At 37.5% G+C, this 27,734-nt stretch overlaps 1 protein-coding gene across 5 annotated transcripts in view; it reads left to right on the forward strand.

The window, feature by feature from the left end:
- Nucleotides 1–27,734, forward strand: part of LARP4 (La ribonucleoprotein 4) — a 66,566-nt gene that overhangs the window by 33,118 nt on the left and 5,714 nt on the right. For all 5 annotated transcript variants that reach the window (XM_082850560.1, XM_082850561.1, XM_082850564.1 and 2 more), the window contains 6 exons: nt 15,260–15,472; nt 15,982–16,115; nt 20,190–20,399; nt 21,047–21,095; nt 23,678–23,839; nt 27,570–27,694. In XM_082850560.1, coding sequence (XP_082706686.1) covers nt 15,260–15,472; nt 15,982–16,115; nt 20,190–20,399; nt 21,047–21,095; nt 23,678–23,839; nt 27,570–27,694 — 893 coding nt within the window. The remainder of the gene's footprint in view (nt 1–15,259; nt 15,473–15,981; nt 16,116–20,189; nt 20,400–21,046; nt 21,096–23,677; nt 23,840–27,569; nt 27,695–27,734) is intronic.

Here is a 27,734-nt window from a genome sequence, read left to right on the forward strand (position 1 = left end):
TCCTGCATCTTTGCTGTACTAGTTGATTAGATCTAACTTTTTTGGGGGGTGGGGGTGGGGGTCTGATTCTTTAAGAATTTTCTACATGTAAGATCATGTCATTTACAAACAGATCATTTTACTTCTCCTTTCTAGTTTGGATGTCTTTTATTACTTTTTCTTGCCTAATTGCTCTGGCTAGAACTCCCAATACTATGTTGAGCGAAATGGCAAAAGTGGGCATCCTTGTTTTGTTCTTGATCTTAGGGGAAAAACCATCAGTCTTTTACCACTGAGTGTGATATCAACTATGTACTTTTCACATACGGCCTTTGTCATGTTGATGAAGTTCCCTTCCCTTCCCAGTTTGAGTATTCTTACCTTGAAAGTGTGGAATTCTTTGAAATGCTTTTTCTGTATCAATTGAGATGATCATGTGTGTTTTTCCTTTATTCTGTTAATGTGCCATATTACATTGATTTTCTTATGTTGAACCACCCCACCTCCCATCCTCCCTCCCCATCCTCCCGCTCCCATTTCTGGAATAAATCCCACTTGGTCAAGATGTATTTTTTTGTGGATTTTTAAAATCTATATTCATAAGGGATATTGGCCTGTAGGTTTTACCCCCCCTTGTAGTGTCTTTGTCTGTTTTATCAGAGTAATACTGGCCTCTTAGAATGAGTTAGGAAGTGTTTCTTCTTCTTCAATTTTTTTGGAAGAGTTTGAGAAGGATTGGTGTTAATTGAGAAGGATTGGTGAAATTTTTCTTTTCTTTTTCATTATGGTTTATTACAGGATATTGTATGTAGTTCCCTGTGCTGTACAATAGAATCTTGTTGTCTATCCATTCTGTATATAATAGTTTCCATCTGCTAGTCCCAAACTCCCAATCCAACCCTCCCTCACCCCTCCTCCCCTTGGCAACCACAAGTCTGCTCTCTACATATATGACTCTGTTTCTGTTTCATAGATAAGTTCATTTGTGTCATATTTTAGATTCCACATATAAGTGATATCATATGCTATTTGTCTTTCTCTTTCTGACTGATTTCACTTAGTGTGATAATCTCTAAGTCCATCCATGTAGCTGCAGATGGCATTATTTCATTCTTTCTTTATGGCTGAGTAATGTTCCGTGTGTGTGTGTGTGTGTGTGTGTGTGTGTGTGTGTGTGTGTGTGTGTGTGTGTATCTCACATCTTCTTTATCCATTCATCTGTCAATGGGCATTTAGGTTGTTTCCATGTCTTGGCTGTTGTAAATAGTGCTGTTATGAACATAGGGGTGCATGTATCTTTTCAGATTATAGTTTTGTCTGGATATATGTCCAGGAGTGGGATTGCTGGATCATATGGCCTCTTTGAAATTTTAAAATCACTGATTCAACCTCCTTCTTAAAGGTTTATTCAAATTTCCACCTTCTCGGGTCAGTTTTTGTAGTTTGTGTGTTTCTAGGAATCTGTCCGTTTCGTCTAGGTTATCCACATGTTGATCTGCCTTTGTTTACACTGTTCTCTTGTATTCTTTTTATTTCTGTAAAATCAGTATTTGGGTCTGATTTTAGTTTTCATTTCTGATTTAGGAATTGGAATCTTTAACCTTTCTTAGTCAGTCTAGCTAAAGGTTTGTTCATTTTCTTGATCTTTTCAAAGAGCCAGCGTTCAGTTTCATTGATTTTTCTGTCATTTTTCTGTTCTTTTTATCTCCATTCTAATCTTTATTATTTCCTCCTGCTATCTTTGGTTTTAGTTTGCTTCTTTCTAGTTTTTAGGTGGTAGCTTAGGTTATTGCTTTGAGATCATTCTTTGTTAACATAGGTGCTTATAGCTATAAGTTTCCCTCTTTGCACTGTTTTTATAACATCCAGTAAGTTCTTTTTTATTGGGTTATAGTTGTTTTACAATGTTGTCTTCATTTCTGCTGTACAGTGGAGTTCCCTGTGCTATACAGCAGGTTCTCATTAGTTATCTATTTTATACATATTAGTGTATATATGTCAATTCCAATCTCCCAGTTCAACCCACCCCCCTTCCCCCCTTGGTGTCCATATGTATGTTCTCTGCGTCTGTGTCTCTGTTGCTGCCTTGCAAACTGGTTCATCTGTACCATTTTTCTAGATTCTGCATATATGCATTAATGTACGATTTTTTTAAAATTTATTTATTTATTTATTTATTTTTGGCTGTGTTGGGTCTTCGTTTCTGTGCAAGGGCTTTCTCTAGTTGTGGCGAGCGGGGGCCACTCTTAATCACAGTGCGCGGGCCTCTCACTGTTGTGGCCTTTCTTGTTGTGGAGCACAGGCTCCAGACACGCAGGCTCAGTAGTTGTGGCTCACGGGCCCAGTTGCTCTGCAGCATGTGGGATCTTCCCGGACCAGGGCTTGAACCCATGTCCCCTGCATTAGCAGGCAGATTCTCAACCACTGCGCCACCAGGGAAGCACACGATATTTGTTTTTCTCTTTCTGACTTACTTCACTCTGTATGACAGTCTCTGGGTCCATCCACATCTCTACAGATGACCCAGTTTTGTTCCTTTTTATGGCTAATACATCCAGTAAGTTCTGATATGTTGTGTTTTTGTGTTCCTTCATCTCAAATTATTTTCTAATTTCTCTTGTGATTTCATCTTTGACCCATTGGTTAAGAACGTGTGTTGTTTAATTTGTGAATTTTCTAGTTTTCCTTCTGTCACTGATTTCTAGTTTCATTCCATTGTGGACAGAGGAGATACTTTGTAAGATATCAGTCTTTTGAAATTTATTAAAACCAGTTTTGGTCTCTCATAGAGAATGTTCCATGTACACTTGATAAAAATATATACTCTGGTGTTTAGATTACTGTCTGTCAGTGTTTGTAGTGTTATTCAAGTTCCCTGTTTGTTTATTGCTTTTATTTTATTTATTTATTTGGTTGCATTGGGTCTTAGTTGTGGCAGGAGGGCTCCTTAGTTGTGGCATGCAAACTCTACGTTGTAGCATGCATGTGGGATCTAGTTCCCTGACCAGGGATCGAATCTGGGCCCCCTGCATTGGGAGCATGGAGTCTTAACCACTGTGCCACCAGGGAAGTCCCTGTTTATTGCTTTTCTGTTTTGTTATTATTCATTATTGAAAGTGGGTTATTTAAGTCTCTATTATTGCAGAACTGTCTATCCTTTCAGTTCTGTCAGTTTTTGCTTTACGTATTTTGTGGCTCTCTTGGTAGATGCATGTATGTTTATAATTGTTTTATCTTTTTGCTGGATTGAACCTTTTATCAATATATAATCTCCTTTGTCTCTGATAACCTTTTTTGACTTTGTTTTGCATAATAATAATATAGTCATCTTAGCTGTATTTTGATTACTATTTGCTTGGAATGCCCTTTTCAGTTCTGTTAATTTCAATGTCTTTGAATCTAAAAGGAATCTCTTATAGACAGCATATGGATTAATCTTGTTTTTTTTTTCAACCCACCAGTGTCTGCCTTTTAAGAGGAGAGTTTAAGCCATTTACATTTAAAGTTCTTACTGATAAGTAGGGAATACTTCTGCCATTTAGGTATTTGTTTTCTGTGTGTCCTAAATGTCTTTTCCCCCTGAATTCCTCCATTATTGCCTTTTTTGAAATTTTGTAATGTAACTATTTTGATATCCTTTCCTATTCTGTATACTTTTAAGTTTTGTTTTGTTTTAGTGGTTCTCTTGGGGGTTACAATTAACATCTTAAATATATAACAGCCTCATTTGAATAATACCAATTTAGTTTCAGTAGTGTACAAATACTCTGCTTCTATACTTCTCTGTCCATCCCCCTTTATATTCTTATTGTCACAGGTTACATCTTTATATGTGTGCCCATTGGTATCACTTTATATTGTTTTGTTCATTTCTCTTTTGAATCATATAAGGAAAAAAGAGGAGTCACATACCAAAGGTGCAGTCAGCCCTTTGTATTTCTAGGTTCTGCAACCAGTCCCCTGTGGATACCAAGGGGCAACTGTACAATAATATTTTTAAAATTTACCTATGTAATTACCAGTGTTCTTTATTTCTTCTTATGGCTTTGATTGTTTGGTGTCTTTTCATTTCACCTTGAACAACTCCCGTTAGCATTTCTTGAAGGGTAGGCGTACTGATTACCTTTTATCATTTTGTTTATACATCTTTTTCCTGATCGCTATTAGGTTTGTCCATGGTTTTCATTAGCTTATTGAGTATACTTAAGATAGTTGATTTAACGTCTTGGGCCAGTAATTCTAATGTCTGAGCTTCCTCAGGATGGTTTCTATCAAATTCTGTTTTTCCTGTGAATGGACCATAGTTTTTTGTTTCCTTGTGTGTTTTGTAATTTTTTTTGAGAATTAGACATGCCAAGGTAGTGTAAAGTGTTAACTCTGGAAATCTGATTCTCCTGCTCCTCATATATTACTGATTTCTTTGCTTGTTGAGGGCTATAGCTGTTCATTTGTGACTTTTTCAAATTATTTTCGCAAAATATATATTCCTTGTTGTTTGTGGTCACTGAAATTTCTGTTCCATTATCTCTGCATTTGGCATGTGACCTAAAAAAGATTTCCATAAATGTCTGGCTCTGAATAGGGTAGTGCTGGTGGCAAAGGATTTTGTCCTTTTAAGTCAGTCACCAGTGCTGCTGTGAATAAAAACTAAGGCAAGCATGGGCACTGATTTCTCAGGAATCCACCAGACCAACCACAGTGCACCCTCAATTTTTGGAGAACAAAGTCCCCACTACATGCCTTGGCACCAGCCAGCCACTCCAGGAACACAAGCTACTGAGGGGCAGGGATGGTAGCTACTTTTATATACTGCTCACTTAGAAAAGATCAGCCTCTCCTTTTGTCAAGCACTCACCTAGTTATAAGTGTACAAGCACTCTTTCTTGCTTAATTATTGATGCAGTGGAGGTACCTACGCATAGAGCCTATTCTGCTGTTATACCACTGTTTTTCTGTTTATATATGCAATTATAACTTTAGGATAATACCCTAGAACTAAATTATCTATATCGAAGAGTATATCTATTTACTTATTAGGTAGAACCAATTTACACTCTTACAGTATTTTTTAAAAATTTATTTATTTTATTTATTTACTTTTGGCTGTGTTGAGTCTTCATTGCTGCATGGGGGCTTTCTCCAGTTGCGGTGAGCGGGGGCTACTCTTGGTTGTGGTGCACGGGCTTCTCATTGTGGTGGCTTCTCTTGTTGCAGAGCACAGGCTCTAGGTGCACGGGCTTCGGTAGTCGTGGCTCGTGGGCTCTAGAGCACAGGCTCAGTAGCTATGGTGCATGGGCTTAGTTGTTCCACGGCATGTGGGATCTTCCAGGACCAGGGCTCGAACCCGTGTCCCCTGCATTGGCAGGCGGATTCTTAACCACTGTGCTACCAGGGAAGTCCCTACAGTATTTTTTATTTCTTTAAAATTTCCTGTAGTTGATTCTCTGATTTTCCAACTTTTTTTTTTTTTTTTTTTTTTTGGCCACACTACACATGTGGGATCTTAGTTCCCTGACCAGGGATTGAACCTGTGCCCCCTGCAGTGGAAACATGGAGTCTTAACCAATGGACTGCCAGGGAAGTCCCCATGACTATTTTTCTGTGAAGATTTTCTTATTGATTTGTATGAGTTCTTAGAGGAGCTTAATCTTCTTGTCAAATTAACTATTTGTATTGTTACTATGTTTGTGGTATTTGTGTGGAAATCCATTTTGTTGTAGCAAGATTACAAGATTGATATTTTTCTTTATGCCTTTGGATTTGAATGTAGTTTTGCTAGGCCCTCTCTAAGAAAAATTTTCTTTTTTAATCAACATTCTTATAGTTTACATACAATAAAATGTACTTATTTGAAGCATACAATTTTATTAGTTTTTGCAAATTTATGCACTGTTGTTTCTCACTCAGTCTCCCCTCATCAACATCCAGTGTTGGCAATTATTGATCTGCTTTCTGCTGCTATATGTTTGTTTTCTTCTGTAGTTTCATATGAATGAAACCACACAGTATATTCTCTCTTGTACCTGACTTCTTTCACTTGCCATAATTATTTTTAGTAAACCGTATTGTAGCATGTATTGGTAATACACTCTTTTTTATTGCCAAGTAGTATTCCAGTGTAGGAATATACAGGCATACCTTGGAGGTATGGAGGGTTCAGTTTCAGACCACTGCAGTAAGGCAAGTCACACGAATTTTTGGTTTCCCAGTGCATATAAAAGTTACATTTACACTCTACTGGAATCTGTGAAGTGTGCAATAGCATTATGTCAAAAAATGTACATACCTTAATTTCAAAATACTTTATTGCTAAAAAAAAAGTGGCAATCATCATCCATGTCTTCAACCAGTTGTAATCTTTTTGCCGGTGGGGGATCTTGCCTTGATGTTGATAGCTGCTGATGGATCAGGATGGTGGTGGCTGAAGGTAGGGGTGGCCATGGCAGTTTCTTAAAATAGGACAACAGTGAAGTTTGCTGTATCAATTCTGTCCTTTCACAAACCATTTCTCTGTAGCACACAGTGCTGTTGATAGCATTTTATCCACAGTAGAACCTCTTTTAAAATTGGAGTCAGTCCTCTCAAGCCCTGCCACTGCCTTAACAACTAAGTTTATGTAATATTCTAAACCCTTTGTTGTCATTTCAACATTCTTCCCAGCATCTTCATCAGAAGGAGATTCTATCTCAAGAAACCACTTTCTTTCCTCATCTATAAGAAGTAACTCCTCATCTGTTTAAGTTTCATCATGAGATGGTAGCAATTCAGTCCCATCTTCAGGCTCTACTTCTAATTCTAGTTCTCTTGCTATTTCCACCGCATCTTCAGTTACTTCTTACACTGAAGTCTTGAACTGCTCAGTTATCCATGAAGGTTGGAATCAACTTCTTCTAAACTCCTATTCATGTTGGTATTTTGTCTTTCCATGAATCATGAATGAACTTAATGGCGTCTAGAATGGGTGAATCCATTCCAGAGGTTTTTGATTGACTTTGCCCAGATCCGTCATCCATGGCAGCTACTATATAGCCTTACGAGATCTATTTCTTAAATAATAAGACTTGAAAGTCGAAATTACTCCTTGATCCATGGGCTACAGAATGGAAGCTGTGTTAGCAGGCATGAAAACAACGTGAATCTTAACATGCATCTCCATTAGAGCTCTTGGGTGACCAGGTGCATTGTCAGTGAGCAGTAATATTTTGAAAGGAATCTTTTTTTCTGAGCAGTAGTTCTCAATAGTAGGCCTAAAATATTTAGTAAACCATGTTGTCAGCAGTTGTGCTATCATCTGAGCTTTGTTGTTTCATTCACAGAACACAGGTAGAGTAGATTTAGCATAATTCTGAAGGGCCAAAGGATTTTTGGAATGGCTAATGAGCATTGGTTTCAACTTAAAGTCACCAGCTGCATTAGCCCATAACAAGAGAGTCAGCCTGTCCTTTGAAGCTTTGAAGCCTTGAGGCCAAGCATTGGCTTATCCTCTCTAGCTATGAAAGTCCTAGATGGCATCTTCTTCCAATATAAAGCTGTTTTGTCTACGTTGAAAATCTTCATTACTTATTTTAGCTAGATCTGCTGAATAATTTGTTGCAGCTTCTGCATCAGCACTTGCTGCTTCATCTTGTACTTTGATGTTGTGGAGACGTCTTCTTTCCTTAAACCTCATGAACCAACCTCTGCTAGCTTCAGACTTTTCTTCTGCAGCTTCCTCACCTCTCTCAGCGTTCATAGAATTGAAGAGAGAGTCTTGCTCTGGATTAGGCTTATGCTTAAGGGAATGTTGTGACTGGTTTGGTCATCTATCCAGATCACTAAAACTTTCCCACATCAGCAATAAGGCTGTTTGGCTTTCTTAGCATTCGTGTGTTCACTGCAGTAGTCCTTCTCATTTCTTTCAAGAACTTTTTCTTTGCATGCACAACTTGGCTTAACTGTTTGGCACAAGAGGCCTAGCTTTCAGCCTGTCTTGACTTTTGACATGCCTTCCTCACTAAGCTTAATCATTTCTAGTTTTTGATTTAAAGTGAGAGACATGTGAATTTTTCTTTCAGTTGAATACTTAGAGGCCGTTTTAGGGCCAAATTGGCCCAGTTTCAATATTGTTGTGTCTCAGGGAATAGGGTGGCCCAAGGAGAGATAGAGAATGGGAGAACTGCCCATTGGTGGAGTCAGAAACACACATCTGTTGATTAAGTTCATTGCCTTATATGGGCATGGTTTGTGGTGTCCCAAAACAATTACATTAGTAACATCAAGGATCACAGATCACCATAACAAAGATAATAATTTTGACAAAGTGAGAAATATTGTGAGAATTACCAAAATGTCATACAGAGACACAAAGTTATTAAATGCTGTTGATATAAAAATATTGGACAGTATTTTGTACACTTGAAACTAATAAAATACTGTGTGGGGACTTCCCGGGTGGCACAGTGGTTAAGAATCCGCCTGCCAGTGCAGGGGACATGGGTTCGAGCCCAGGTCTGGGAAGATCCCACATGCCGTGGAGCAACTAAGCCCATGTGCCACAACTGCTGAGCCTGTGCTCTAGAGCCAGCGAGCCATAACTTCTGAGCCTGTGTGCTGCAACTACTGAAGTCCACGTGCCTAGAGCCTGTGCCCTGCAACAAGAGAAGCCACCACAATGACAAGCCCACGCACTGCAATGAAGAGTAGCTCCCACTTGCTGCAACTAGAGAAAGCCTGCATGCAGGAACAAAGGCTTGACGCAGCCAAAAAAAATAATAAATAAATACATAAAAAAAATTTTTAAACTGCAATATTTGGGAAATACAATAAAGCAAAGTGCAATAAAATACGGTATGCCTGTAGTGCGATTTGATTATCTAGTCACTTGTTCTTAGACATCTTCGTTCTTTCCATATATCTGTTTTAGTTAACTGTCATTTTAAATCTTTTTTCTATCTTTAAAAATTTGGTTGTTAGTCTGATTATTGATTTGTAAGCGTTCCTTATGTATTCTGGTTACAAGTTTTTTGTCAGATGTGTATTACAAATATATTTGCCCTAGTTTGTGAATTGCCTTTTGCTTTCTTAACAGTGTATATCAAAGAGTAGACTTTTAATTTTGATGAAGTCTGTTTCATCTCCTTTTTCTTTTAGGGTTCATTATTTTTGTCTTCTCTAAAATCAACCCCTCCTAATGTCATGAGTATTTTTTTTCATGATTTCTTCTAGAAGTATTATAGTTTTAGTATTTATATTTATGTCTTATGATCTATATCAAGTTACTTTGTGTTTTTTGGAAGGAAAAGTCAGGATTCTTTTTTTAAAAGAAATATAATACTTGTTCCAGCACCATTTGTTGAAGACTATTCCTTTGTTGACTATTATAGCATATATGTGCTTGGGTCTATTTCTAGACTCTGTTCTTTTCTGTTGATCTGTGTTTGTCCCTTAAGTCAGTTCCCTGCTGTTTTGATTACTGTAGCTTTATAATAAGTTACAAAATCAGATAATATGTAAGTTCTCAAAGTTGTTTTGATTTTCCAAAATTATTTTTGGTATTCCAAGTCATTAACATTTTCATATAAATTTTCAAATCAGTGTGTCGATTTTACAAAAATATTTGCTGGTATTTTGATTGGGATTGCACTGACACTATACATTAATTTGAGAGGATTGCCACCTTATTAATATCGAGTCCTCTAACATGGTATCTCCATTTATCTAGGCTTTTCGTTTCTCTCCTCATTGCTTTGTAGTTTTCGGCGTACGTGTCTTAAACGTATTTTGTTAAATGTATTAACAAGGTAAATGTAATTTTTTTGTGTTTGGGCCTTTTAAATCATTTGTATATTCATTACAGTAATGTATTCTACCCTACCTAATACAGAATCTCTTTCCTGAATCCATAAAGCATATTGTATTGAATGTAAACACTCCTTGCAACATATTAACATGATTTCTTTACTACTTGCTCTTTGATGAAGTAAATTAATTTAATACATACTGATTTCTGTTTTATAGTACAGCATATACAAATACAATATATAAATATTAGTAATTCTGTTCTTAACCTAAGAAAGATTTTTTTAATGGAGAGTTATTTATTTTAAAGTAGTTTAAAATCTGATGTGAAATTAGATTCTGACAATTTTCTTAATAAAATGGCTTTAAATGCTTAAACTCCAATTTAGACCTATCATTTTTCTTAGATTTTATCTATTTTATGTAGATGCTTTTGCATGTGTTTTCTCTAAATCATAGTTAGTTACGTTTTTCACAAAAATTTAAAATAGTTATAAAAGCTATTATACTGTAGTGCTATATTTTATTATAGTATCTTTGTGCCCAATTAATTGGAAAATTATAGTGTTCATGATTCAAAAATTAATAAAAATCACCCATGATAATTTGGGAGAGCTCTCACTCTTGTGCAGTGGACATCCAAGGTCAAGGGTCCTTGCAGACTTTGGCCTAGAGATATGCTTGTGAAGGAGTCCAATGAAACACTTATTGTGTGTGCTAATAAGTTGCTTCACATTTTATCTTGTTTCTCTTGTAAATAAGCAAGAACGCTTTTTTTTCTTTTTTTTTGCGGTACGCGGGCCTGTCACTGCTGTGGCCTCTCTGGTTGCGGAGCACAGGCTCTGGACACGCAGGCTCAGCGGCCATGGCTCACGGGCCCAGCCGCTCCGCGGCATGTGGGGTCCTCTCGGACCGGGGCACAAACCCGTGTCCCCTACATTGCCAGGCGGACTCTCAACCACTGCGCTACCAGGGAAGCCCAAGAACGCATTTTTTATTGCTCTTCCTCCATAGATCAATTCTACCTGGTATTAGTTCCTTTCAGGCTAAAGAACTTCCTTTGATGTTATAACAGTGCCCACCAGGGATGAGTTTTCTTAGTTTTTCCTCATCTAAAGCTGTCTTGTATTTCACACTCATTTTTGATGGGTACAGAATTCTGTGCATTGATACATGTACATGGATACAGAATTCTGGGTTGATAGTTTTAATTTTTTTCCTTCTTTTAAGATTGCATTGTTTTCTGGCTTCTGTTCTTTCTAGTGAGTCATTCTTGTAATATATGTTGTTTTTCTCCGCCTGCCGCCAAGATATTTTTTGTTTTGTTTTCTCTTTGGTTTTCAGTAGGTTGACTCTAATGTGTCTAGCTATGGTTTCCTATTTATACTGCTTGGGGTGTTCTGAACTTATTGTTTGTAAATTGATGTTTTTCACCAAATTGGGGGAATTTCAACCTCTAGTTTTTCAACAAATTTTCTGCCTCACTTTCTCCTCTCCTTTTGAGACTTCAGTTACACATATGTAGTATTGCTTGATTCACTGTGATTCTGTTTTTCTTCCATCTCTTTCTTCTTCAGATTGGATACTTTCTGTGGACTTCAATTCATCTTCAAGTTGGGTTCTAGCATTTCTATTTTAAACAATATATTCCTTCTCTGCTGAGATTTCCCCTTTTATTCAGTCTTTAAGAACATTATTTCCCTTTTATCCATAGCATATTTATTTGGTTTTAATAGATTAATTAGTAGAGCATGGCTCTTCTTGTTTCATCTTAATCCCACCTACTTCCCGATGTCCCCAGGTTTTTTGAAGCAAATCTGAAACTTAATTTCATCTGTATGTAAATAAACTAATACTGGTATCTCTAAAAGAAAGGGATTAAAAAAAAATAGCCACACTACTATCACACTTTTTGAAAAATAAACAATAATTTCTTAAACATCAGGCACTGTTCACATTTTCCTGATTCACATTTTTTCTTTCTCTTTTTTCTTTTTTAAAATTTATGATTTGGGGAATTGCCTGGTGGTCCAGTGGTTCGGACTCTGCATTCTCACTGCTGGGGCCCCAGGTTCGATCCCTGATCAGGGAACTAAGATCCCACAAGCTGCAGGGAGCAGCAAAATAATAATAATAAAAAATATAAAATACAATTTATGATTTTGTCCTCTACCTCTTTAGTTTTACTTTTGGAAGTATGTTTTTGAAATCACTGTTACTTGTCTTACAAAGTTTCTCACATTATACATTTCGTTAGCTATGTGTTTTTTTATTGTGTTAAAATACACATATATAAAATTTACCATCTTAACCATTTTAAATTTTAATTTCATTTATCAGTGCCATAATATTAAACACATTCACATTGTTGTGCAGCCATCACCACCATCCATTCTCATAACTCTTTTCTTGTAAAATTGAAACTCTGCCTATTAAACAGGAACTCTCCACTTTCCCCTCCTTCAGCCCATACTTTCTTTGATTTTTGACCATTTACCTCATATAAATGGAATCATATAGTATTTGTTTCCTTATGACTTGCTTATTTCACTTTAATATGGTGTCTTCAAGGTTCATCCATGTAGCATATTGCAGAATTTCCCTCCTCTCTAAGGCCTGAATAATCCATTGTATGTATATACAATAATTTGTTTATCCATTCATCTATTGATGGACACTTGGGTTTGCTTCCACATTTTAGCTTTTGTGAATAAGGCTGCTATGAACATCGGTATACAGATTTCTTTTCAAGATTCTGCTTTTAATTCTTTTGCATATATACCCAGAAGTGGAATTGCTGGGTCATATGGTAATTCTATTTTTAATTTTTCGAGGGACCTCCATACTGTTTTCCACAATGGCTATACCACTTTATATTCCCACCAACAGTGCACAAGGGTTCCAGTTTCTCCACATCCTCTCCAACATTTGGCTGTTTTCTGTTTCTTGATAGTAGCTCTTTTAATGAATGTGATGTGATATCTCTTTGTGGTTTTAATTGCATTTCTTCAATGATTAGTGATGTTGAGCATCTCTTCGCCTACTTATTGGCCACTTATATATCTTCTTTAGAGAAATACCTATTCAAGTTCTCTGCCCACTTTTGAATTGACTAGTTATATTCTTTTCTTGTTTTAAAAACGAGCTCTTTTTTAATAAGTTTTTTTTTAATATAAATTTATTTATTTTTGGCTGTGTTGGGTCTTCATTGCTGCACATGGAGTTTCTCTAGTTGCAGTGAGTGGGGGCTACTCTTCGTTGCAGTGCGCGGGCTTCTCATTACGGTGGTTTCTCTTGTTGCGGTGCATGGGCTTCAGTAGTTGTGGCTCGCGGGCTCTAGAGCACAGGCTCAGTAGCTGTGGTGCATGGGCTTAGTTGTTCCACAGCATGTGGGATATTCCAGGACCAGGGCACGAACCCATGTCCCCTGCATTGGCAGGCGGATTCTTAACCACTGTGCCACCAGGGAAGTCCCAAGTTATATTCTTGAGTGTAGTTTAACACGATCCTCTGACCTCTGTATGTCATGCAAATTGGTAGCTAGATCTAGAGGCTTAATCAGAATTAAATTTTATTTTGGAGCAGCAAAGAGAACAAAAACATGTAGTATATGTCTTTGTGTCTCTCTTATACTAGCTGCTGCTGATCATTGACTAGATGTATTGATTTGTTAATGGTTGCAAAGTGGTACTATTTCTGTGCTTTTTTCCATTTATTATTTGAAACACTTCCATAAAGAAAAGCTTTCCTTCATCTTCATTACCCTGAGGTACAGCTTATATATACAATGTGTGATAAATGCTTGGTTCTAGCTTTTACTACCAGTTTTCAAAATAATGTGTCAGAAAAAAAAAATAATAATAATAATGTGTCAGTTCCCTGGCAACCTTCAAAAACGACCATTCAGATATTTTTTGGTTTTGAATATTTAAACATATTTGGTGTGTTCATTGTCCTTACTGATGAAGTATGGCCTCTTTGAGTCCTTTTGTAATGGTAATTTTCAATGTTCCTTGCTCTCTAGTGTGACAAGATGTTCCAGGCTCTTGTACATTTTGTGTCAAAAGGCTCTGGAGTTGCCATGTTACTTTTATGGGAAAGTAATGTTTTGCAGTCCACTGGTTAGGCACAAGGAGTGCTTCTGGCTAATTGTTTGGTTGTTATTTCTAAGCCTTTTCTTTGAACAGAGCTATTAAATACTTTTTTTTTTAATGACAATATATATCATGAGTTTATATAGATGCTTTCGATTTAAATTCAGGCTACATGGTTTTTACTTCTTCAGCTGCTGTCTGCATCTCTTTTCTCCCACGTGAAAATCTCAGATGTCAGTGACCCCAATATAATTTATGATTTGCTATATCCAAAATCACAGACAGAAGTCTCAGAATAACAATACCAAAAGTCAGTCATTTAGAGTTTTTCTGTGTTATTCCTCTAGTTGGATACACATTTAGGTTCATTTTGCATTGAACTTTTACAAACTGATTTTTTAAAATTTTATTCAGTGTGTGTATGGCTTAAAAGTAAAATATCTAAAGCAGTATATTAAATTCATATTCACGTGTCTGTATGAATGCAAGTATACCTTCATATCCACATCTAACTTATCTAAACAACACCTTACTATACATACGTTTCTCCTTGCATTGCCTCTTTTTTTTTTTAAATAGTATTTTCTGGAAATCACTCCATTATAATATTTAGAGCAGTTCCTCAGGTTTCTTTCTTTTTTTGTTTTTTCTTACATCTGATAATTGTTTGGATATACCACGTTGTTTTCAATCATTGATGGACTTTTGGGTTGTCTCGTGTGTGTGAGTGTGTGTTTGGGAGAAATGTGGGTCTGAGCCCCCTCACCCCCCATGTCCCCCCACTTCCTATCATAGTTAAGTGTCAGTGAGTAGCCGTATGCATCATTTTTTAAAAAACCTCTTTTTGGTCTGTGTATATGCGGTAAAGTTTCCTAGAAGTGGGGTTGATAAGAATATGATAATATGCATATGTGATATTTTGGAAGACATTGCTGAATTTTCCTTTTTAAGGGTTGTGTTGTTTTGAATGCCCATCATCAATGTATCAGAGTACCTGTTTTGCCACAGCCTTATCAATAGAGTATGTTGTCAAATTTTTAGACTTTTTCCAATTTTATAAGTGAGAAATGTTAATCCCATTTTAATTGCATTTCTCTTATGAGCAAGGTCTAGCATCTTTTCATATAAGAGCCATTTGCCTTTCTTTTTCCCCCTTGTGATAAGTTGCAGTTAGTTTTAATATTTTGACATTCACGGTTTTACTTTGTTTATTGTATTAATTGTATTTGCCATGTAAAAGTTTTTAAAAGTACAGCTATCAATCATTTCCTTTTCTTTTGCTCTACTAACTCTATAGTACATGGAAATAATGTCATGGAAAATATGTTCCAAATGTAAATTAAATGTATTTGTGAAAATATACACTTTATCCTTTGTAATTATATCCTTTGTGTTCTTCTTGCTTCTAGGCAAGGATAAAAGCCATCAATACGTTTTTTGCTAAGAATGGTTATCGATTAATGGATTCTAGTATGTATAGTCCGCCCATTCAAACTCAAGCACAGTATGCCTCACCGGTCTTTATGCAGCCTGTATATAATCCTCACCAACAGTACTCTGTTTATAGTATTGTGCCTCAGTCTTGGTCTCCAAATCCCACACCTTACTTTGAAACACCACTGGTAAGTGAGATCCTCACAGAATAATACAATTTTTTCACTGAAGCTGAAATTTGAAGAAATCAGCTAGAATTAGAGTTCATGTTTTATTTTGTTTTGTGTTGATATTGGTTACTTTCTGGCTTGTAAATGGTGATAAGGATATTTAATCCCCCATATCAAATATATGCATATGACTAAGTCTAAGAGTTGAGCTATTGGTTCCTATCATTTTATTCTTTAAATGTTGCTGGGTAAATTAATAGACTGGAAAAATCCTGAATGATTTAAAATGATTTTAGTTTTGTGAAACTTTTTCAGAGAGAAATATTCTTTATTAAGTGTTGAACCAGTTGTTCCTTGTTCTGTAATTCAAGTGATAACTTGGAGTGAGTATTGCAAATGTTTAAAATTATTTTTGGCTTATCAAAGAAATTGATGCTAGGTTAGTTCATTAGAAGTTTCTTATGACCTTCACACCAGATTTTTGTCTTTACTATGAATAGCTTTTAAACATTAAAATTTTCTTTTAGGCTCCTTTTCCCAATGGTAGTTTTGTGAATGGCTTTAATTCACCAGGATCTTATAAAACAAATGCTGCTGCTGCTGCTGCTGCTGCTGCTGCTGCTGCTGCTGTGAATATGGGTCGACCATTCCAAAAAAATCGGTAAGATAAAAAACGATAGCTGGAATTTATTTATTTATTTAAGTTATTTTATTTTTGGCTGTGTTGGGTTTTCAGTTGCTGTGCGCAGGTTTTCTCTAGTTGCGGCAAACGGGGACTACTCTTTGTTGTGGTGCACAGGCTTCTCAATGAGTGGCTTCTCTTGTTGCAGAGCACGGGCTCTAGGCGCGTGGGCTTCAGTAGTTGTGGCACTCGGGCTCAGTAGTTGTGGAGCACAGGCTTAGTTGCTCTGCGGCGTGTGGGATCTTCCCGGACCAGGGCACGAACCCGTGTCCCCTGCATTGGCTGCAGGATTCTTAACCACTGCACCACCAGGGAAGCCATGTACTCACTTTAACTGACACAATTGGTTAAAGCATTTGAATATCTTTTTTTTTTTTTCCCTGCCTTGCGGCCTGTGGGATCTTAGTTCCCTGACTGAGTTCCCCAGATCAAACCCCGGGCTCACGGCAGTGAAAGCACCAGGTCCTAACCACTGGACTGCCAGGGGATTCCCTGAAGATCATTTTTAAGTGTACAGAAAATTTTACTACATATACACATTCTTAATTGCTTTATGAAGTTTCGAATGAGAACTCTTCATATTATAAGAATAAAGGATTCTTTATAAACAAAAGATTACTTGTGCTCTTGTAGATGACCCTTAGTTTGGTGATACAGTAATAACAGCAAAATTGAAGTATTGCTAGGACATATGAGTAGAAGTACAGTGAGCTTTAAAAACACACACTGTCCTCTAACCTCCATCCTGTTGTTCCAAAAAGATTATTTAATTTCCATGTGCACACAGAGACAGTAATGTTTAAATCTGGAAAGACCTTTGTTATGATGTAGTTTTAATTCATTTTACAGATGAATTGAAGAAAGTGAAAGTTGAAGAGGATGAATACCTTGCTAGGGTTACATGGCTTTTCATCATCAGCAGACCTGAGATTAGCACATTTTCTTTTCTTCTACTATAGCTAGTAAAGTTTTTTTCTTAAAAATAATTGAGTTAGGGCTTCCCTGGTGGCGCAGCGGTTGAGGGTCCGCCTGCTGATGCAGGGGACACGGGTTCGTGCCCCGGTCCGGGAAGATCCCACATGCCGCGGAGCGGCTGGGCCCGTGAGCCATGGCCGCTGAGCCTGCGCGTCTGGAGCCTGTGCTCCGCAACGGGAGGGGCCACAGCAGTGAGAGGCCCGCGTACCGCAAAAAAAAAAAAAAAAAAAAAATAATTGAGTTAATGGGCTTCCCTGGTGGCGCAGTGGTTGAGAGTCCGCCTGCCGATGCAGGGGACACGGGTTTGTGCCCTGGTCCGGGAAGATCCCACATGCCGCAGAGCAGCTAGGCCCGTGAGCCATGGCCGCTGAGCCTGCACGTCCGGAGCCTGTGCTCCGCAACGGGAGAGGCCACAACAGTGAGAGGCCCGCGAACCCCCCAAAAAAATAATAATAATAATTGAGTTAATACAAATGACAGTTTATAACTTCCCTTGTGAGGAGATACAGATTTCTCATGATTAGAAATAGTAGCTTTGTAAAAATATGTATCTGTTGATTTCACGTTTCTTTGAAGAGGTAAATTTTGCTTTAAACAGTTAAGTCTACGTGAAGTAGATGTCTTGGTTATAAGAGACTAAAAACAATTTTTAATAACAACAAAAAGTATTGGTGTTTGCAAATGCTTGACTTAAAAATACATTAAGTGGGCTTATGGTATTCCTTTATTGTCACTTGAGAGCACTGCTGTGCTTTCAAGAGGTAAAAAAAGAGATAAAAATACAATAAGAGGTAAAAATACAATAAGAAAGCCAAGAATGACAGTCAAGTCATTCTTGCTTTTTTAAAAAAGTATATTTATTTATTTACTTACTTGGTTGGTTGGTTGGTTGGTTGAATGGATGGATGGATGGATGGATGGACCCGGTCTTAGTTTTGGGAGGTGGGCTCCTTGGTTGCAGGAGGTGGGCGCCTTGGTTGCGGCATGCATGTGGGATCCAGTACCCTGAGGAGGGATCGATACTAAGCCCCCTGCATTGGGAGCGCAGGGTCTTAACCACTGCGCCACCAGGGAAGTCCCAAGTCATTCTTGCTTATAAGGATATATATCTGGTTTTGAAGATACAGGATAGGTTTAGTATAATTTTGCTTGTTATTCAAAACTACTTGTGTACAGTTTTTTGCGTTTGTTTGACCAATACAGGTTGTTAATTTTTAGTCACAGAAATAATACACGAATACTTCCTTATAAAAATGCAGATATTGCAGATGAACTAGAACCTTTTGACCACCAACCCAAATCCTTGCTTCCTTCTTACTTCTAAGAAATGACCACTGCCAGGCCTTTATTTTTATTTATTTAAGTTATCAGTCAAGAGCAGTTTATTACATTAACCTTGTAACAGCCCAGTGATGATCACTAGACCTACTGAGAGAGAATAGGACTAACTTTCAGAAGTCTGGGCAATTTTCTACCTTTCATACTTTATCTTTCTGTCATTTTCCTTCTTCCTTTACATCTTTTATCACTTCTTTCTTTCATCATCCTTTTTTCTTTTGCCAAGACTGCGATTGTTAAGTCCCTCTCTGTGAAGGCTAAGATTATGAGATCTGAGGGCTGTTAAACCTAATAACTTGTTTACTGGGTGTATTGAAATGCAGTGAGAGAATTTCAGTGAGTGATAGTTTCTGAACAGATACATAAACAGCAATATCTACCTCATGAGGTCATTTTCAGATATGATGGATAATGTAAATTAGTTTGTGTTAGTTGACATACTGTAAATTTCATTGCTATTCAGAAACTATTTTGTAACGCATAAGTAATTAACTGGAAAAGTATTGTATATGAGACTTAGCCCAACATTATAGCCTAATTTTTATGTTTAAGTTTTAGTAGTAGTAATCTAATTTGTTATACTCTCTAAAGAGTTAGTAGGATAGCTGGAGATGCTATTGGAATTAATGTTTAATTGTTCATAATTATGAGGTTTAAAATCCCTATTCAAAGAACCAGGAATTTACAGTGTGTTATTAATATTATAAATTTGTAACTATGAAAATAGACTGTAAAAAAATGGAGTATATAAACTGCAAGCAAGGGGCTAAATAGAAATCTAATACTTCCTTTTTTAATCTCCTGTAGAGCCAGGGTCCTCAGCTTCTTGGGCTTACTTTAGATGTTTTCACTATTGATTAAACTGCATCCTCTCTCCTTTACCCTGCCTTAGCTTCATCTGCTTACAAATTGTTAAGAGAGTTGGGTACTTATACCCATCATCCAAGATAAAAGCTACTTTTGTTAGATGTAGGTGGTTTTTGTTTTTGTTTTGTTTTGCTTTGTTTGTCTTTGGTTTGGTTTGTTTTTTACCAGATTCCATACCTTAATTCATGAAGTCATGCCAGGCTATTAGTTGCGTTATATTTTCCTAGTTTTTTGGTCTCACATCTTTGTTGGATCTTTGAACAACTGATTTCATTTGGAGAGGGATGCTTAGTAGGAAGCTGGGATTTTAATATATTCCACTGTTCCTTACTTTAAAAAAAAATTATCAGTCCCCTAAAGAGTTTTTTTAGACTATTCCCCCATATGAAAATTTAATACTAGAGATTATTGTATATCTATTTGTGTAATGTATGCCAGTTCTTACTCCCTTTGTGGGTATTGTTGCCCCATTGAGAATGTATGGCATAGACTCAATAAGCTTCCAGCCTGGCTGATTTAGATGTGTCAGAACTGCAGTTCGTGTTAAAGAAATTAGCTAAAATCCTAGTTATATCCTAAATTTGGGGGTAGAAGTAGCCTTATCTTGAAGAACTTTGGATCACCTCCCAAATCTCTCCAAACAGCTTTTTTTTAATGTAAAAATTCTTTGCCTTTTAAAAATAATATGTCTGAGACATTAAAGGGTTTACATTTTTACAACACAATGCTTCTGTGTCCAACCCAGTTTATGGAAAATCAGAATACAGCAGAAGGCAATTTTTAACTTGGCCTGTTAAGAGTCTCTACCATTAAGAGAAAATATTTTCCATTTTAATTTATCCTTTCACATATATGGTCTTATATTTCTTATAGTGTGAAGCCTCATTTTAGGTCAAGTGGTTCAGAACACTCAACAGAGGGCTCTGTGTCATTGGGGGATGGACCATTGAACAGATCTGGTTCAAGGAACTTTCCAACTGAACGACATAACCCTACAGTAACAGGGCACCAGGAGCAAAGCTACCTTCCAAAAGAGACTCCCACTTTGCAGATGGAACAGAATGGGGACTATGGTAGGGGCAGGTAAGGAAATATGGTAATAAATATGGAAATAAGGTATATGAAAATTCTTTAATCATAATATGAATGTTTGAAGACCACGATCTAGTGATTTTTAAATTTAATTATTGGTATATAGTTATGCTAAATAAATACTTTATTCATGTAATATGTGTTACTACTTTTTCATAATTAAGAAATTCAGAATGCCCATATAGCTCTGAGTCAGAGGTTTATAAAAGTTATTCTGAAGTTCTTTACAGTTCACTAAGGAAAGATTAGCTTCGAAAGATAAGATTCCATCTGCATCATAGTTTTAATTTCTAGCAACATCTAAACTGTGGGAATGGGGTTATATGTTATCTACCCTTCCTAAACAAAACCAAAAAAATGAACCCTAATATGCTTCTGATTTGGAGGGAGCACTGCTAATAAAAATGGGCCCAGCTTACTTAGTGGTGGTGGTGGTAGTAGGTGAAGTTTTTGGTAGATTAGCTCAGGATCTCTTCAGAAGAAAATATATCTTTTAATAATAAAGGAGATTTAGGAAGTATAGATACTTAAAATAGAAGTTCACCCATCTTTGATAGAATGTATACATTTGAAGAAACTTATGAGTTGTCCCTCCCACCTGCTTCCCCAACCCCACTCCCTTTTGTCATTGTTTAAAGGAGAACTCTCTTCAGAGGTCGAAGACGTCGGGAAGATGAAAGGATCCCAGTAAGTTTTTTTTTTTTTTTAACCTTTAATTACATACGTTCAATTTTTTTTCTTCTTCTGTGATTTACTATGGCGTTGACTTCTGGTGTATCTTTCCGGGTTTTTGTTTTATTGATTATAATATTGATTATAATTAGAGCCTGTTCTTACCCTGAAATATCCACCATCATCACTACCCCTCACCCTTAAAGCACACATATAGTTAGAGCTTTGACCTGTGTTGCTCACTTTTAAAAAAAATTACTTGAATACCTAATCTGTTCACATGGTTTAAAATAAAATATATGAAAATATTCCATGGAAAGTTTAATTATTGCTTTATTAATGGAAATTTAAAGAGGTTCAATCTTTTGATTGTACAATGCTGCCACAGACAGTGCAATGATAACCTCATACAACCATCACTTCCTATGTGTGCAGTAGTATCTGAAGGAGAATCCCTAGAAGTGGGATTTCTGAGTCACAGTTCAGTAAGTTGCTGCCTAATGGCTTTCTATAGGGGTTGTGCTGATTTTCACTCTTTGAAAAAAAGTTTCTGTTTATCCATAAGCCTTACAAGGTATATGATTTTTTGCCAGTCTGTTAGCATATGTGATTCACTTTTTTTTTTTTTTTTTTTTTTTTTTTTTTTTGTGATTCACTTTTAAAGCTCTGTTGGATGGTGTTGGAAACTGTTATACTATTATTAATTGTTACTTGGGGGCAGTTTTCTACCTAGTGCTGATTCTTATATTTGCCAATCCTGTAAAACCACTTCGAGATTTTTAAAAAAATTTTTATAGTTCTAGGCAGGTTCTTATTTGAATCCTCACTTACCTAGCTTCAAATTATTCATATTTTTTTTGTGTGTGTGGTTTGTTCATGGTGAATGTTTCCCATTTCTTAACTGTGGTCAAAAGGAGTTGAGGAATAAAAATAGTACAGGAAGACATGGAGGTCTGAAGAAAACCCTGCCTGGAATTTACATTTATATCATAAATGTGAAATATAATACTCACTTTACATGTATAAGTAGTGAATTATATACATATATAATAGTATACTATATAGTGTACATATACATATAAGTATACAGATATCACATGTTTAAGCAGTGAAAAGGTACAAATTTTCAAAGAAGAAAAATATTGCATTATAACAAAAAGAATAGTCCTTGGGGCAAACTGTGAACCTTTTAAAAGTTTTGGGTTTTCATTTATAGCTTTCTATACCATGGCAGCCTTGAGACTTTAGGCAACACCTTTTTTAGGATACCATTGTAGCAGTCTATGTGAATCCTCAAGTGGCCCTGAACAATTGAGGAGAGGAGAGATTAGGTTAGAGGTCTGTTTAATATGTTGAAAATACCTGGATTGAGGACTGAAGATTAGGACTGAAGAAACAGGAGACCGGCATGCTTCTTAGTACAAAGGGCAGGGTGGGGGTACCCTTGTGCAGTGAGGAGATCTTAGCTAGAGGTACAATTTAGAATTTGTAAGCTTACATGTAGTAATTGAAGTTACAAGAGTAGATGAGATCATGCAGGGGACTCTCAGTAGAGTAAGTGATTTTAAAAAGGACCGAGAATGGAACTTGAGGAACATAGTAGCTGTGGGGCTGAAAAATGTGATTATTCATTTTGTTGTTTGAAGTATCCAAGAGAAATCCAAGTGGAGATAGCTAATAGGCAAATTGATATCTGGGTTTCAGGCAAAGATCTGGTCTGAAAATATTTAAAGCGTACAACCTAGTGAGTTTTGGTAAATTTTCAGAGTTGTGCAGCCAAAAATTCACCAAAAAGTGAAAAAGATTGTTTTAAGAGTTGTTTGCATGTAGGTAGTAGTTGAAGCTGTGGATAATGGATATCACACAGGGAGAGTATGGAAAGGGAGAAAGAGTGGCAATCATATAGAAACCAAAACCATCCAAAGAGGTGGTCAGGGGGAGAAGAGCACATGCTTGTCAGATCTGAGAATGAAGGAAAAGAGGTATCAGAAGCTAACGGAAGAATGAGCTCCCACCGGAAAGAATGTTTACCATGCCAAATGCTAGAGTGAGGTCAGAAAAAAAAGTCTGTCAGATTTTGCATTGTGGAAGAAGGCATTGGTGACTTGTCAAAGCAATTTTAGTGGTGCGGTGAGGGAGTAGAGAAGGAGATGCAAGTGAGAGGCTTGTCAGAGGGTATAGAGAGTGGTAGGTGGAGGAGAAAGATGAAAAGATTTTCAAGGAAGGATATTGTTTTCCCTTGAGACTATAAAAGGAGAAAAGATGATGGCAAATTTAGATAGTGTAGGGGTTTTTGTGTTTATTTTTGTTATGGAAGAGGGTATAGCAAATTTAGAAAGCAAAGAATAGTGGAGATTGATTAGAAGGTTTAAAGAGTGTGGCAGAGTTTGCAAAAGAACCAATAGAAGGAGCTGACTAAAGATAGGTCAGATTGATCCATACTAATGAGAACTAAAATGAGAATCCAGGAATTTATAGAGGAACAGTTCTCTTCATTAGGTGGAGTTTGGTTTGTTTCTTAGAGCTTTCAGCTTCTGTGGTACAGGATTAGAGAATGAGATGAGCATGTAACCTGTTTTTTGATTTGTGTCTTTTAGAGACCCCATCCTTCAACAGCTGAAGCAAAGGCTCCAACACCAAAGTTTGACTTATTAGCCTCAAACTTTCCTCCTTTACCTGGAAGTTCATCAAGAACGCCAGGTGAACTTGTTTTGGAGAGTAGGTTGTCTGATGTTGTTAAAGGTGTCTGCAAAGAAAAGGTAAACACTGAAGCATCCAATCTTTATCTTATGGGACCAATCTTTTGCCTTTGTTTTCAGGGTTATTTAACAGTTTATTTGCACTCAATGTTTATTTCTATCATAGTGTTTATTCATGAGTTTTTAGCATACTCTGAGTATTATGAAAAGATTTGTGATAAAGCTACACAAGGTCAATAAAATGTTTCTTCACCTTTGCCTGTCTTTGTATCAGTCAACCCAGCTTGGTAGAACTAATTTATGAAAGCTGAATGGAAAGTGTCATTTCCACTTAAGTGCATATATCGATAATTAAGTGATAACGCGAATGAATTCTAAGCTACTCTGGTAAACTCAGTCTTCCAAATAAATGGAGAGTTGATGTCAAAAGGTTGGGATGACCCATCCTACAATGTTTTTTTAAGTGTAGACCTCTTTATATGCTAAATCCTCATGCCCCACAAATTTTTCTCATTTTCTACCTTTTGTTTCTAATTCAGCTTCATTTTCAAGAGTACATGTACATAGTATATCTAGGCTTATAATGAAAAATAGTAGTCCCCTGCTACCACTTTCAACTCTAGCTTTTTCCCCTGACATTTATCCCTGTATATCTAATTAACATGTTTATACTGCTCCTTCTTAGATTTTTCAGTTTTAGACGTTGTCTATTAACTTTACATTCTAGAAGCTGAGGGATTAGCTCTCTTAAACCAATATACTTTTCTCATCCTCTCAATATATTGTACTTCATCATATCTATGCTGCCATCAATTACAAGATGCCCCATTATTTTGGTATCACTAAGAAAGTAAAAGACACTGCCAGTTAGACTAGGCTATGCCATCATTTGTATGTCACATCTCAATATTGCATCATTTTTTTCCATAACTGAGGCTTATGGTATATTATTATTATGTCTCCTTTCTTATACTCTGCACAGCTGTGTTCCTGGGACTTCACTGTCATCCTGGGAATTTTCTTTACTCTTCTTTGGTGGATCCCTTCTTTTTCTTACTCTTGTATGACTTTCCCAAATTATGGTGGGTCACATCTTCCCAGGCTTTCTGTATAAGGTTTTTAGTATAAATTTCTTGAGATCTTGCATTCTGAAATGTTCTTCTGTTCTCACACTTGATCAGTAGCTTATCTCTGTAGAATTCTCTATTAGAAATCATTTTCCCTCGGAATTTTGAAGGTATTTCACTGTCTTCCCTTGTTAAAAAAATTATGCAATTTTGTAATTGTTTCACCACTTCTAAGACCTTTTTTTTTTTTTCCCCCCCGATACACGGGCCTCTCACTGTTGTGGCCTCTCCCGTTGCGGAGCACAGGCTGCGGACGTGCAGGCTCAGCGGCCATGGCTCACGGGCCCAGCTGCTCCGCAGCATGTGGGATCCTCCCGGACCGGGGCACAAACCCGTGTCCCCTGCATCGGCAGGTGGACTCTCAACCACTGCGCCACCAGGGAAGCCCCTAAGACCTTTTTTTTTAAAAAAAAAATTATTATTATTACATTTTCCCCATGAAAGTCAGGCTGTTTTATAATTTAAAAACTATTATAGTTTTAGTGGCAGTGTTTTTTCTTAGTATATAAAATGATGGTGTGTTTTAAAGTTGATGGCTTCTGAGATTTGGTGAGGTGTGATACACAGACACATTTATTTGTTTGTTTGTTTGTTTATGGCTGCATTGGGTTTTTGTTGCTGTGCACAGGCTTTCTCTAGTTGCGGCGAGCAGGGGCTATTCTTCATTGCGGTGTGCAGCCTTCTTATCGTAGTGGCTTCTGTTGTTGCGGAGCACGGGCTCTAGGCACGCAGGCTCAGTAGTTACGGTGCACGGGCTTAGTTACTCCACAGTATGTGGGATCTTCCCGGACCAGGGCTTGAACCCGTGTGCCCTGCATTGGCAGGCGGATTCTTAACCACTGCGCCACCAGGGAAGTCCCCACAGATACTTTTTTTTTTTTTTTTCTTTTTTGCGGTACGTGGGCCTCTCATTGCTGTGGCCTCTCCCGCTGCGGAGCACAGGCTCTGGACGCGCAGGCTCAGCGGCCATGGCTCACGGGCCCAGCCGCTTCGCGGCATATGGGATCTTCCCAGACCGGGGCACGAACCTGCGTCCCCTGCATCGGCAGGCAGACTCTCAACCACTGTGCCACCAGGGAAGCCCCCCATAGATACATTTTTAAAGAATAATAATAAAGTGTACTTCTTATAATTCCAACCCACAAATATGGGATGAACACTTAATTTAATATTGGACCTTGTATGTTGAACCTCTGATTTTCTTGTTTGGTTTTTCTAATTTTTATCTTTCTACCTGTCTGTATTTTGACAGAGTTATCCTGAATGTTACCTTTTAAACCTATTGAAATTTTAAAACATTTTAATCCCATACCCCTAAAAATCTATTGAAATTTTTATTTTGTCGGTCGATTTTAATTTCTAGGGCTCTTTCTTTTTTTTTTTTTTTTTTTTTTTTGGTACGCTGGCCTCTCACTGTTGTGGCCTCTCCCATTGCGGAGCACAGGTTGCGGACGCACAGGCTCAGCGGCCATGGCTCACGGGCCCAGCTGCTCCGCGGCATGTGGGATCCTCCCAGACCGGGGCACAAACCCGTGTCCCCTGCATCGGCAGGTGGACTCTCAACCACTGCGCCACCAGGGAAGCCCTAGGGCTCTTTCTTGATATTCGTTTTTTACTTGTGGTAAAATGCACATAACATAAAATTTATCATCTTAACCATGTTAAGCATGTACGGTTAAGTAGTGTTAAATGCATTCACATTGTTGTGCAAACAGTCTCCAGAACTGTTTTTATCTTGCAAAACTAAAATGGTTTACCGATTAAATAGCAGCTCACATTCCCCCACTTCTCTCAGGCCCTGGCAACCACCATTCTGCTTTGTCTCTGAAATTGACTGCTCTAGGTATCTCATATAAGTGGAATCAAACAGTATTTGTCTTTTTGTGACTGTCTTATTTCACTTAGCATAATGTCCTCAAGGGTCATTCTTTGTCATAGTGTGTATCAGTACTTCATTCCTTTCATTGTGCAATAATATTCCACTGGATAGTTACACCACATTTTGTTTATCCACTCACCAGCTGAATATTTAGCTTGTTCTCACTTTTTGGCTATTATGAATAATGTTATTGTGAACATTTGTGTATAAGTTTTTGTATAGACGTGTTTCCTCTTGGGTTTATAACTAAGCAGAATTGCTGGGTCATATGGTAACTCTATATTTAACTTTTTGAGGAGCTGCCAGACTTTTTTTTTGTGTGTGGTACGCGGGCCTCTCACTGTTGTGGCCTCTCCTGTTGCGGAGCGCAGGCTCAGCGGCCATGGCGCACGGGCCCAGCTGCTCCACGGCATGTGGGATCATCCCGGACCGGGCCACGAACCCGTTTCCCCTGCATCAGCAGGCGGACTCTCAACCACTGCGCCACCAGGGAATCCCCATGCCAGACTGTTTTTGCAAAGTGGCTGCATCATTTTACATTTCCACCCTCAATGTATGAGAGTCCCAATATCTACATACCATCACTAACATTCATTATTGTCTGTCTTACTGATTATAGCTATCCTAGTGAGTGTGAAACGGTTTCTCATTGTGGGTTTGATTTGCATTTCCCTAATGGACAGTTATGTTGAGCTTTTCATGCATGTGCTTATTGGCCATTTGTTTATCTTCTTTGGAGAAGTATCTATATAAGTTCAATTTTGAAATATGTTTCCACTTTAAGGATAAGGAAGAGTTGAGAGTTAGTTGCCCAGTGACTGCAGAGGATGAACAGACAGACTGCACCTCTGCCCAGCAACTCAGTATGAGCACCAGTCCTCCATGTACAGCTGAGCTTTCTGCATTAAGGTACAATTTCAAAGTAGATGATCTTTCACATTAAGATTAC

This window comes from Leucopleurus acutus (assembly GCF_964270905.1).
Source record: "Leucopleurus acutus genome assembly, chromosome: 11".
Taxonomy (NCBI): domain Eukaryota; kingdom Metazoa; phylum Chordata; class Mammalia; order Artiodactyla; family Delphinidae; genus Leucopleurus; species Leucopleurus acutus.